The sequence below is a fragment of the Esox lucius genome, chromosome 15 (genome assembly GCF_011004845.1).
Source record: "Esox lucius isolate fEsoLuc1 chromosome 15, fEsoLuc1.pri, whole genome shotgun sequence".
NCBI classification, from domain to species: Eukaryota; Metazoa; Chordata; class Actinopteri; order Esociformes; family Esocidae; genus Esox; species Esox lucius.
In genome coordinates, this window is record NC_047583.1 from 11,658,407 (window position 1) to 11,671,447 (window position 13,041).

Here is a 13,041-nt window from a genome sequence, read left to right on the forward strand (position 1 = left end):
GTGTCTCAAATTCAGCTCGCTGAGATATCTCTCTGAGAGCCGAGCTCTTTAACGTGTCTGCTTGGTTGGAGGGGTTAAGACTGCGCGTTAAGCAACGGAGCACCAGGCCTCACCTCTAAACTGCAAATGATATTGGTTTTATTGGGTCTACAATGAGGGTCAATGAGTGGTGAACCAAGTTGTCATCAATTACCCACAATGCACTGCCTGTTATGGAGTGGCTGCCCACATACTGCTCACTCCATAGTGTTGCCCTCTCATTCCTCCGTCCCCTGGTCTCTCTTTCATCCCCCTGGTTAACCCAGTTGACCCGCCCCACCAGTAGAGGGATAATAATAGCCTGATGAAAGGTCAGGGTGCTCTAATTGAGTTGTATATCCGTGGTTGGAGAGGTTGACGTTTCCAGTGTTGCCAGCTCACAACGTAGATGGACACACGTGACGTAGCTATGGCGGGCTGGAGGCGGGTTCGGGTTTCTGAGACAGCGGATCCCGCCTCGTTACGTTCCACCCAGAGATGATGTGCATTTGTTATTCTATATCCAATAGGTGTGTTAGTCGCCATATCTGTTAGCTGCCAGGCAAGAGGGTCTTCTTTTGGTATTCTTTTGTGCTGTTCTGCAGCAGAAGCAAACATCTGTGTGTGACATGCAATAGTTAGAAGAGGCCGACAGACTGACTGACCAGGCTCTGTTACGGTGTTTGACTGGGCCGCAAAATTACAATTGTTGTTAGGAAAGTGTAATCCTTTCATTATTCATTTATTCAGAGGAACCCCATTGAGAACAGGTTTACATTTACGAGTGGACCTTGGGAATACAATTTAAAAGGGAGAGAGAATTCAACCCCAAAAAAAGGGAAGGAACATAAACCAAATCAAGGCGGTTAAAATAGAACATCGAATTTGGGCAAAAGATCAAATCAGCACCAGAAACAGTCAGCAGTATTCTAAACTCTGTAAATGACAAATAGTTTTTGAAATTTACTTAAAGCACGTTCCCCGTTAGTAGAGTATAATAACCAGTATTGGCCACTTGTTTTCGTACTGTAATTTTTAGTTATTTAACCATAATGAGAGATGTCAGGCGCTGGTTGTTTCTGTAAGACAAGCAGAAAAGTTATTCTCTAAGAAGCCCATCATGCCTATTCACATGTTTCCGAAAATGTTCACCAGAGACGAAGCAAAGAGCACAGTGATACACAGAATCCATCGCTTTAAAATAGAATCTGCTTTGTTCATAAAAACATCTCCCATCCTTTAAAACTGATTTGAATGCTGCCTTTATATCATTTTTATGTTATATTATAAATGAGTGTCCATGCTCTATGGATGGATGTGTTTTACAGCCAGTCCGTCTTAGTTTTCTTTCCTCCATTTCAAACTGATTTTCTTGCCAGTGTTACTGAGGGTTGAAGTCGGGAGGATGTCACTTCACGGCATGATGTGTTTTCCGGAAATGTTTAACACATTCTTTCCCGTCTTCTCCAGAAAATCCTGCAGCTTCTACCAGAGAAAATCTACGGTCGATGGCAGTTCCACAGTATAGGTATGTCCCAGTACTCCAGGGTGTAATACCTACCATGAATAGGCAGAGCCTTACGGTATTCAGGGGCCTCTTCCCTCCGCTGCTGCCTCCGGTACCAAAATAAACCACGGCGGCACACATTACCAGCAATGCTTAAACGGTCGGTGTAAGAAGAAAATAATTATTCGCGGAATGGGGAGGTAAATGAAAGATGCTAATGAGAATCTAATTTGGAATGCTAATTGGTAATTGAATTATGCATGCCTTGGTTTCAGCCTCGCGAGCAAGGAGGACCCTCACGAACAGCGATAACCTCAATCATAATCTTCTGTTTGTCAGCCATTTCTCAGCTAAAGCTGCGGTGCAGAGATCACTTCCGCCGATCGCCCCTGGGGCGCATTGCTCCAAATATGTCCGATCGTTTCCCCTCGGCAGCCCCCCCCGAACGCGCGTCGTTCTTCACCAGTGGAAACCTGCTTCTCCTCCCCTGGCCTCATCCATTAAGGACGATCCCCGGCTGCTCTGGTCCGCACCGTAATGTGTCCGGCGCTGTTGGGTGGGGGGGGGGTCTGCCGGGTTGTGTGGGCGCGTCAGTAGAACGGCACTGCGGGGTCTTTCAGCTGAATCGTATCCGCCGGAACTTTGGTTTTCTCCCCAGGGAACCCCGGGACTTTGGTTTTCTCCCCAGGGACCCCCGGCTGCTCTGTTCATTTATTAAAACGCTGTTGGCTTTGTTCACACGTGCACTAGTTCAGGGCAGCATTGAAATGGTTAAATGTCTGCTGTTCCACCGGCCCCCGTCCCCACCATGTAATGCTACCGTGTGTCATATAATGATCCTTCCACTAGTGAAACAGCCGTTCAGACAGATCGTTACCTGTTTGGATCTTGATCTCACTCAGACGCTCCTTGTTTCCAATCTCTTGGAGCCTAGGAATTGGAAAGCAATTTGTTCTTCGTTCGTTTAGCAACAAGGGGGAACGTGATTGGTTTAAGGTGATGAGCAGAGAACCAGGCATTTAGCAATCAGAGACATGTCTCATTTGATTACTGCAGACCTGATTGGCTTCATAAATGCACACCAAGCGACTGATGTTCATTTTCATCAGGAGAATGAGCAGCCTGCCCTAACTGGCTGGTTTATCATCAAGGTCAATACGTATTGATGGAACGTACTGACATGCCTTTCTCAGAGTGTTAGGCATACCTATTTCTATGCAGCTCCTATATCTGTTTGGTTGTTCTAAGGATTGGTCTGTCTTCATGCTCTCGCTTTTGATTTTCAGGTTCTATTCTGAAAAAACTTTTGCACACTGGAAACTCATTCAAGGTAAATGTGTTTTTGTTTGGGTAACACAAACCAGTATTTCTGTTTCCCAAATGACAGCCAAAGGGTTGAGGTGGTCAGATCTGTTGAGTGTGTGGTAACCTGGTCCCTGCCCTCCTGCCTGCAGATCAGATGTGAGGGCATCCGCCTGTTCCTGCTGTGGCTGCAGGCCCTGCAGAGTAACTGTGCCGAAGAGCAGCTCCTTATCTTTGCCTGCCTGGTGCCGGGCTTCCCCGTCGTGCCCTCGACCAGAGGACCCTGCACCCTGGACAACATCATCTACAACCCCTACTCCAACCCACCCGATGGTGCGTGCCCTCCCCCCAGCCCCGACCTCCCTCTCTCAAACGATCCGTCTTGTTTACCGGCCTCGCTGTCCTCACCGGCCTCCCCTTACTTCTGCCCCCCCCACCCCCCAACCGGCTAATTGGGGAGACATGCTTCAGCTTCCCAAGTCCGTTGTTCCCGAGCAGTTGATCGTAGTTGTATGGGTTCTGGGAAATGTGTTATCTCATGTCAGCATGCTGTGGTGAGATTAGGTTTTTGTAAGATGTTTTTCCCTCAACAGCCAAGGTGGTGCCTGAAGAGATCACCCCGCTGGTCCCAGCGGTCCAAGGGGAGAAGGTGGCTGACGACCAGACCTGCTACATCCTCCAAACCATGCTGAAGTTCATGGTTGTCCAGGTGAGGCTGCAGGCCGACCCCATCTGGACAACACTGGATCAATGTTAATCCAGAATGAAGCTGGTGTTACGGCTGTTGGTCTGATTGGTGAGGAAATGTGTCTTTGTGTGTCTGAAAGGCGTCCAGTTTAGAGTGGAAGAACAAAGACAACCAGGACTCAGGATTCAGGTTTCTCTTCAGTCTGTTTAAGAAGTACTACCTTCCACACCTGTTCCCCACCTTCACCAAGCTAACAAACCTCTACAAGCCTCTTTTAGGTAGGTGTATGTGTTCTCTTTTAGGTAGGTGTGTGTGTTCTCTTTTAGGTAGGTGTGTGTGTTCTCTTTTAGGTAGGTGTGTGTGTTCTCTTTTAGGTAGGTGTGTGTGTTCTCTTTTAGGTAGGTGTGTGTATTTGTGTGGGCCTATTCTTTTTGCTATGACTAGTCTTTAAACATTCACCAAAGGTCCATTTGTTAAAAACTCAAGAGCTTACTCCTGTTGACATACTGAGTGCAGCTTTTCTATTTCATACCGCTGGCGTCATGTTTTTTATATAGCTTGCAAATTGTGTATTAGTTACACTCCTTAGAAGCCACTTTGGAAATATGCAACATTTGTTCGTTAGGTGTAATGGAACCAGACATGTCGCAAGTTCTGTTGTGTAATTGCTGCAACTCTTTCTAAAACCTAAAGTAAATACTCCCACATTTCTGAGGCCAGGCTGTTTATTGATTAAATATTACCGTTTAGTCTAGAATACTGTTGAAATTCACAAATCTGTTGGTGTTTCTTGGGTTTGCATTTGAACATAACACCCAGAAATTTGAATAATTTCCAAAATGTACTCCCCAAAGTAATTAGAAAATGACCTAGACAGTATTATTAAGTTGTTATAAATAATTTGATTTCATGCATGTGATTTTCCTTGGATTTGGAATTTAGCTCTCTGTGGTGGGTTTCAGGTGCCTGCAATATTAGAATCACTCATTTAAGCTAGAGACTCATTCTCCTGTTTTGCGTCACTGTACTGCAATGAGCATAGAGAAAAGAAAGAAAACCAGAGAACTGTTTGAGGTGGTCAGGTGCCAAATATTAGCCAATAATGGACAATCTCAAGACTACAAATCCAATTCCAGAGACGTGTGTGTTCCTGTTTTAACCTTTAATAATGTTATCAACATGTTTAAAAACCACACAACTTTAGCCAACCTCCCTGGATGGAAAACCTGATTGAAACTTGATAGAAACTCATCCACAACTATATAAAATGCTTAAATGCAGTTTTTTCTGATTTAAAAGGATATGTTTGGTTCTGTAATATTAACCAGGATTTTTTTTTATTTTGGAGACATTGTCAGTTATTTGAAGAAAGCTCAAGGGTGCCAATGATTTAGGCCTTTTGTGCCTTGTCATGAACCTCAAGCGTTTCTCCGTTATGTAGTGGTGTGCTCTGAATGAGACTTCTGTTAGGGTGAATGTTAGGGTGAATGTTAGGGTGAATGTTTAGCTAATTACCATTCAGATCAACAGTACTAGAAAAGGATTTCTTGAATTTGTTATAAATGTGCATTTTTAAAACACTAACCTGGTCCATGAGCCTGTGGTTCAAATTATAGTTCAGGGTTGGACTGAATGAAATATTTTCATGAGATGACCACTTGATAGCAATTCCTTTAAATCACCCCCCCCCCCCCTTTTTGTTTTCCTTTTCCTCCCTGTCCTGTTCTCCCCTGCGGCCTTCCTCAGACCTCCCCCACCACCGACCAAAGCCTCTGTATGTCCCCGTTACACGCAACAACGAGAGCACCTTCTGTACGAGGGACCAGTACCTGGCTCCCCGTGTGGCCTTCATCACCTGGCTGGTCTCCTTCTTCCTGGAGAAGAAGTATGTCAGCACCGCCACCCCCAGCACCAAGAACGGCACCAACGAGGTCCTCCCCAAACTCATCCAGGTATGCCCAGTGTCACGCAGGGCGCACTCATCCGGGCTCTGTTTACTGTTTTTTTTTTTTGGGGGGGTGGCCCCAGGCCTAAACCCCATCTGCCCGGTCCCGTCTGACCCCTGACTGTGCTGTGTTTTCAGACGGTCACTGCAGGCAGTAGCAGTCAGGAGAAGGACCGTGGAGGCGGTGGTGGTGAGGGGGAGCCCAACGGCCCCATAGAGCCAGAGAAGAGCCACTCTAACAGCAGCACGTTGTCTGACCGGCGCCCCAGTGATTCCAGCCTCTGCAGCATCGACGAGGACCACCGCGGCGTCTACGACATGGTCCACACCATCCTGCTCTCCACACGGGACAACATCAACTTTGTAAATGAGGTCTTCCACCAGGTACGGCCTGCAGGTGGCGCTTTTCTACTACAGGTTTACCCTTGTACTCAACTGGCTTTTGAACGGAATGGAGACAATGTCTGATGTGGTTTCTTGTATTGTGCTGCCCTCTTGTGGAGAGATGCTATCACTGGATCAGTGCCATCATTCAGTCATAAACACCTGTAGCAATTAAGTTAAATGTATTCAGCAACTCACATCATCTTGTGCAAATAGGTTAAAATAATTTATTCATGATCCCTTTTCCTGTTTTGTACCTCTTTCATAACACGGTTATGTTATATCTAACTGTATCATCTTGTTCAACGCCTTCCTGTTGCCTTTCTGTTATATCTGACTGTATCATCTTGATCCAGGCCTTCCTGATGCCCTTCTGTTATATCTGACTGTATCATCTTGATCCAGGCCTTCCTGTTGCCCTCTTGTGAGGCGTCAGCAACCCGGAAGGTGATCAAGGTGTATAGGAAGTGGATTCTGCAGGAGAAGCCAGGCTTCATGGCGGAGCCGGAGAAGAACAGACATGCCGATGTAGAGGAGAACCCGGAACAGCTGTTCGTCACTGAGGCTGACAGCACACACCCACAGGTATTTAAACACACATGCACACACGGGTAAATAAACACATACACGGGTAAATAAACACAAACACAACCATCTACCATCAATGGTCTAATATGAACCCTGCAACTGACAATGACAACCTTTCCTGGTCATCTACTGACTGCTTGGTCCTCCTGCAGGTGTTGGAGAGTCACGGTCACAAGCGCTCGTCCAGTTGGGGCAGAACCTACTCGTTCAGCAGTGCCATCAGTCGGGGCTGTCTCATGGAGGAGCAGAACCGAGACATTAAGGCTGGCATCCAGCCCACCCTGCAGGTAAGACGGGCCGACAGCCAGGGAATGGACCGAGCTGGAGACCGAAGAGCTGCTGGCGTCTGTATCCCAGGTGATACCTACCGCCGTCGTCTTGAGCGGGGAACCTGACCTCTTCGACAGCTGCCCCTTGTTCAGCCTCTCCTATGTCATGTGTGTCTGTCTATCAGAGGGGTTGGGGTAGGGCAGAGCACACTTTCATCTTGTATGGGCTGATGAAGTGCATCTCATCTGTTTCATTTTCTTTGTTGGGTCTTCTGAATGTAGTGAGATGCGTTGCGTCGATCGATCCCCTGACCAGCGTTCCTGTCTCCATCTCAGGTGTTCTTGACCAACTCGGCCAACGTCTTTCTTCTGGAGCCATGCCAGGACGTGCCCAAGCTGTTGGATAACCAGGTGGAGGTGTGCAAGGGGGTGCTGAGCATCTACCGCCACATGATCATGGAGCACGCCATGAACACACAGACATGGTAGCTACGTCAGTCAGCACCTCCAACTCCAACGCTAGTTCAGTGCACGCATTCACGTGAAGGACTTTTTATCTGTCTGTTGTGTTCTTATCTATTGTCTGCTACACATTGACGTGTGATGATGGATGATGATGATGGATTAATGCCGTGTGTCTTTTTGTGTCTGTGTGTGTGTGTCTGTGTGTGTGTTTAGGGAGCAGATGCTGCAGGTTCTTTTGAGGATTACTGAGGCAGTGATGAAGAGGCCTCAGGAGAACCAAAGGAAAGACACCTTTGCTGAGAGTTTGGCTGCCCTCCTCTTCAGGGTCGGTGCGATGCTCTTTCTGTGTTTCTTTGTCTGCTGTAATTCTGTTTTGTGTCGTGCCTAAGAACAGCCCTTAGGGGGGGGTGTATTGCCATTGTCCCTGCAACTGCTTTCCTTATTGCTTAACTGCAGCGTTACAGTGATGGTTATGGCCGTAACAGTATCTGTAACCTCCCTCAGACGATCATCGTGGCATGGGTCAGGGCCAACCTGTGTGTCCTCATCTCCCGGGAGCTCTGGGACGAACTGCTGTCCGTTCTGTCGTCTCTGACTGGCTGGGAGGAGCTGGTGACCGAGTGGGCCAGCATCATGGACTCTCTGACCGCCGTCCTGGCCCGCTCTGTCTACGGCCTGGACATGAGCAACCTGCCTCTGGACAAACTCAGTGAACAGAAGGAGAAGAAGCAGAGGGGCCGTGGTAATGGGGGGGTGGTGGTATCTTGAATTGGGTGGCGTCAATGGTAGAACTGAAGATCTTGTTGTTTTGGTTTTCTTACTAATAATAAGTGTCTCCCAGGGGTGACCCAGGACTCCCAGAAGGCCACGGCGGTGGCCCGGTCCTTCTCCCTGAGCTGGAGAAACCAAGGTGACCAGCAGGGTGTTCAGGAGCCGATGAGGTTCCGCAGCGCCACGACCTCCGGCGCCCCCGGCGTGGAGAAGGCCCGCAACAACGTCCGGCAGAAAGCCACAGGTGAACCCGCGCAAACACACCGTGCCAAATGTTGTCCAAAATCTCCACCCGTCCGTAGCCGAGTCCCTTCATGGCTCCACCCTAACTGTCCGTTAAATGTAGACCAGCCTGGCCACGGCCTCCGTGGTGGAGAGGACACAACGTGCGTACGCTAGTCCAGGTGTTGCCGAAAGCATCAACACTAAGCATAAAGACACAGCAGATGGTCTCCACTGATCCTGTCAGATGTCATTGGCCAATGTCAACATGTTTCTGTGTCAGCTCCGTGTCACGCACACGCATACACACACACACACACACACACACACACCCTGGTGACATGTTGAAGACTGATGTTGTTTCTCCATTGTCCCGATCCACTTATCTAATGTGGTATCTCCGTCTAATTATCGGTTTAGCTTTCAGACTATCCAAATTAGAATGGAAATGTGTTGAGCTTCTCAAAACTATCCAGGCCCTGACAGAGGAGAATAAAAGAGGGAGGTCCCTGGCTTGTTTCCTCGCGCTCTCCTTTCTTTCTCTCCTCCTCTATCTCTTCCTTTTTTTCCTCTCTTACCCTCTCTCTCTCTCCTGATAGCATCTCTGCTAGGTGAAAAGCTTGATCAGCCTGTAGCAGATGCAGTTCAGCCTGAAAGAGGTGTGTGTGCGCGCGTGTGCGCGTGCGCGCGCAAATACAAACTGACATGAAAAGCCATTGCCTCAGAATCTTCCTTTTCTGTCTCCTAATTGGTTTTCTCCCACATTGATCTTCAAAAGTACCGATACACCACCCCCCCCCCCCCTTGAGTGAGCCCACACATCAATCCTGTGGCTGTTTTTGATAGTTTCATTAAGAGTGTAATTAATGCTCATTAATATGCATAAAGTGGTTACTTTAGGGAAGACGATGCTATCTCCTAATGAAAGGGAGTAATTAAAGTCTGGCGTAGACAGAGAATGGAATCATCCTTCTCTTGCAATGTTCATCTCTCGTTTAGATTAGGTCTGAAGTGCTGTCCTCACACAATACTCCAACGCCTTATCTTTTAATATGATTTTATATTTTACATTCATTTTGCCCGGGCGGGTCAGTGAAGAGTAAATTCTTATTTTCAATGACGACCATAAAAATATATACAAATATCTTCGAAAACATGTTTATGTATACTGGTTTTTCATTTCGGGGGAACATTTCCAGCAACAGGGCGCAGAAACTTTCAATACTGTCAACTAACAAGTTAACATGTTCTCATTAGAGAAGTAATAATACATTTTAATAAATTACTCATGCGTTGTACAACTATCTACATTTACTTCAAATGCTCTTCTGGCTCAGTTCTGTTCAAGTCTTTAATTTTCTTTTGTATTGTGGTTTCTAAAATGGACTCTCTTGCACTGAGAGGCAGTTGTTATTGTTTTCTGTCTAGAGCTTTGCGTGTCAAAGGTGCTGAAATACTCTAAAACAGGGGGGTCAAGCTGGTTCCACGGACGGACGAGTATCTGCAGGGTTTGGTTTTTCCTTTAAATTGGTTCCCAGTTCCGATGTAAACAACCAGGGGGGGTAGAAACTAACCAATCGGTGACCTTATTAATCAATCAAGTACAAGGTGAGAGCGAAAGTCTGCAGATACTCGGCCCTCAATGGAGCCGGTTTGACCCCTCTGCTCTTGATCGTTAGCTCATTTCTCTCCATGTAAAGCATACAGTATATTTATGGTCTTAATAACGGTCAAAACCTGTCTTGCAACATAACTGTGAAGGTATAGGCACAACATCTTTTTTTTATAATGTGTAATTAAGTCACAGATAATGGTGTATCTGTGACTTAATTACACACATTTTTAGACCTCATTTTGGGCTGGATGTGTAATGTTATGTATAAATGGTGTATCTGTGACTTAATTACACACATTTTTAGACCTCATTTTGGGCTGGATGTGTAATGTAATGTATAAATGGTGTATCTGTGACTTAATAACAGACATTTTTAGACCTCATTTTGGGCTGGATGTGTAAGGTAATGTTTAAATGGTGTATCTGTGACTTAATAACAGACATTTTTAGACCTCATTTTGGGCTGGATGTGTAATGTAATGTTTAAATGGTAGTAATATACAGTCACTATTATTCCATGCTCCATGTGCACTTGCAAGTAGGATATTTAGACAAGGTACTCAGTTACAGTAACCGATGTGTGTGTAATTTGTTACTTTCACCTCTTATTGACCGTGTCTACAAACAAGAGTGCATTTTGATTGTTTTGTTTTAAATATAATTTCTAATTAGTTTTTTGGTTTGTTTTAGATTGGCATAATCTGATGAAGCAGTCTTTCTTTGTTTAGATGAAGAGCCCTCACGTGTCAAATGACCATGAGATCCAGCCTCTAACTGCTAACTGTTCTGTTTATATTATTTTTACACTCAAGTCTTGGTTGTTGGTTTTGTAATTTCGTGTCTCAGTAACTTTACCATCCCGGTTGTTTCACTCTTTTTGACTGACTTCTCTCCTTTTCTCTTGTCCTCTCCCTGTCCCTCTTGCCTTTTCTCTTGTCCTTTTCTTATCCCTCTTGTCCTTTCTCCTTTTCTCTTTCTCTGTGATGGAAGCTAAGCGAAGCCAGTCCATCAGCAACTGTGTCCATCTTTACGAGGCTTTGCCCGCTACTAAAAGCGTTCCTATGCTGCTTCATACTGTGAGCTCTTTCTTGCCTGGTATCTCCTCCTCTTCTGGTAATTCTTGCTCTCACAGGCTTTCAGGTAAAGACTTCTGAGAGTGTGGTTCCTCCCACCTTCTGTCTGTCTGTCAGTCACAACACTACTTTGTCCTGTCTAATTCTGTCAGTCCTTCCCTTTTGTGTTAACGGTCTGTGGAGTGAGAAACCTTATTCTGTCCCTCAGCAAAATACTGTTTGATTTGAAGCCTATTATAAAGTTAAAAAAATGGCACGCTAGTCTGTTATGTGTTGTAATGCTTATTACTGTTTGTTTTCCGACCCATCTTAACGTGTCCAAACGAGTGACCGTTTTCTGGTTTGACGATGGTTGACTGCAGTGTGGTGGTGCGTGGCCAGATGGCTGTGGTGTGAAAGAGATGCCCCCTGGTTGGTACCTTGCTCTAACACTGTGTCCTCTCGTGGTGGTGGCGGCCAGACGTGGAGGAGGGTCAGCTGTCAGAGTGTGGGGCCGATGGAGAGCTGGAGGCGGGTGACAGCCCTCTACCACGCAGCAGCAGCACCTCTGACATCACACACCAACTGGCCGACGCCTTCCCAGGTAGGAAGACCCTAATGGGCGCGGAAACGGCGGATGTAGGGCGGGCCTGTTCTACCGCAGGGCTTCTCTGGTACGCTTTAGCCGGGGCACCGTATCCTTTGTTTGTCACGCAGTGTCCGCTGTGAATAACAGCCACTCTGTGTCTTCCAGGGCAGAAGCGAGAGTCTTCCCCCAACAACTCCTGTGGCTCTGACGGCAGGACGTCAGAAGGGAAAAGAGAGGGCGATCCGCCAATGGTGAGTCACATAGCTGATGGCTAAATTTACCGACCTGTCAGTGTGGATGGGTGCTTCAGTAGGCCGCCTGTTTCCCTCTGAAACCCCCGGCCTCCTCTGAAACCCCCGGCCACCTCTGAAACCCCCGGCCTCCTCTGAAACCCCCGGCCTCCTCTGAAACCCCCGGCCTCCTCTGAAACCCCCGGCCTCCTCTGAAACCCCCGGCCTCCTCTGAAACCCCCGGCCACCTCTGAAACCCCCGGCCACCTCTGAAACCCCCACTGATAACAGGTTCCTCTTTTGCTCCTAGATTCTGGTCCGGCGGAGCAGCAGTCCAGCTGAGCTGGACTACCCTGTAGATGGACCAACCCCCTACACCAGGCCCAAGCTCTGGGAGAAGAGTGAGAACTGTCCCTCTGACCTGGCTCTCCCGGGAATATAGATGTCTCAAGGTGGAGTATGTAGCAGTGACCGTTTTACCTCTCTGTCGTCAGGTGAGAGCGTGTGCAGCGAGACGTCCAACGGCTACCTGAACGACGCTGACATCAGCCTGCTGTCCTGGCAGGCCTTTGAGGAGGCTGACATCCAGTCCACCCAGATAGACATCATGGCGGACGCTGAGAGCCAGAGAAACCTGCTGCTCAGTCAGAATGAGGCCCTGGCAGGTACTGGACTGGACTGAATGGGTGGGGTGGGGTGTGGGGGGGTTTTGTTGCGCCTGGAATAAATCGCCTTTGGCCCTTGTGAAACCTTCTGAGGGGTTGCAGGAGTTCGTCAGGTTCACCCGGAGAAAGAGTGTTGGTGTGGGGATTGGATTATCTCAGAGCAGCCTGACCTTTCAGAGGATTAGCATAGCCTTAGTACCTAGCCTCTGTCTGGGGAAAGTGATCTGCTCTACAGTATCTCCTTCCCCTGGCCTGTGAAGCTCTGCACCACCTCAGAGAAAGAGAATGCCCCGTCTCCAACTCTTATCTAGACATGGATGTACCACCTGCTCATGGGTCTTTATTCACCCGGCAGCTGGACCCTTTGTTCATTTAGTGTTTTGTATTAGGTTAATTTAAGTGTTTTGTGTTAGGTTTATTTAGGTTTTTCTTGTTAATTTAGGTGTTTTGTCTTAGGTAAATGTAGGTGTTTTGTTTTTGATTAATTTACGTGTTTTGTTTTTGGTTAATTTAGCTGGTTTGGGTTTTTGGTTAATTTAGATGGTTTGGGTTTTTGATAAATTTTGGTGTTTTTTGGTTTGGTTAATTTAGTTGGTTTTGGTTAATTTAGGGGGTTTTTGGTTTTGGTTAATTTAGGTGGTTTTTGATTTTGGTTAATTTAGGTGTTTTTTGGTTTTGGTTATTTAGGTGTTTTGTATTAGGTTCATTTAGGTGTTTTGTGGTAGGTTAAT

The 13,041-nt window shown here is 46.9% G+C and overlaps 1 protein-coding gene across 1 annotated transcript in view; it reads left to right on the forward strand.

Moving 5' to 3' along the window:
• The window catches only part of ralgapa2 (Ral GTPase activating protein catalytic subunit alpha 2), a 58,019-nt gene that overhangs the window by 29,697 nt on the left and 15,281 nt on the right, over positions 1-13,041 (forward strand). The window contains exons 4-21 of the mRNA XM_034297607.1: positions 1,489-1,546; positions 2,812-2,855; positions 2,980-3,160; positions 3,421-3,536; positions 3,655-3,793; positions 5,262-5,467; positions 5,599-5,844; positions 6,250-6,429; positions 6,585-6,719; positions 7,038-7,186; positions 7,380-7,491; positions 7,671-7,908; positions 8,008-8,181; positions 10,765-10,914; positions 11,308-11,430; positions 11,581-11,666; positions 11,956-12,046; positions 12,140-12,310. Coding sequence (XP_034153498.1) covers positions 1,489-1,546; positions 2,812-2,855; positions 2,980-3,160; positions 3,421-3,536; positions 3,655-3,793; positions 5,262-5,467; positions 5,599-5,844; positions 6,250-6,429; positions 6,585-6,719; positions 7,038-7,186; positions 7,380-7,491; positions 7,671-7,908; positions 8,008-8,181; positions 10,765-10,914; positions 11,308-11,430; positions 11,581-11,666; positions 11,956-12,046; positions 12,140-12,310 — 2,599 coding nt within the window. The remainder of the gene's footprint in view (positions 1-1,488; positions 1,547-2,811; positions 2,856-2,979; positions 3,161-3,420; positions 3,537-3,654; positions 3,794-5,261; positions 5,468-5,598; positions 5,845-6,249; positions 6,430-6,584; positions 6,720-7,037; positions 7,187-7,379; positions 7,492-7,670; positions 7,909-8,007; positions 8,182-10,764; positions 10,915-11,307; positions 11,431-11,580; positions 11,667-11,955; positions 12,047-12,139; positions 12,311-13,041) is intronic.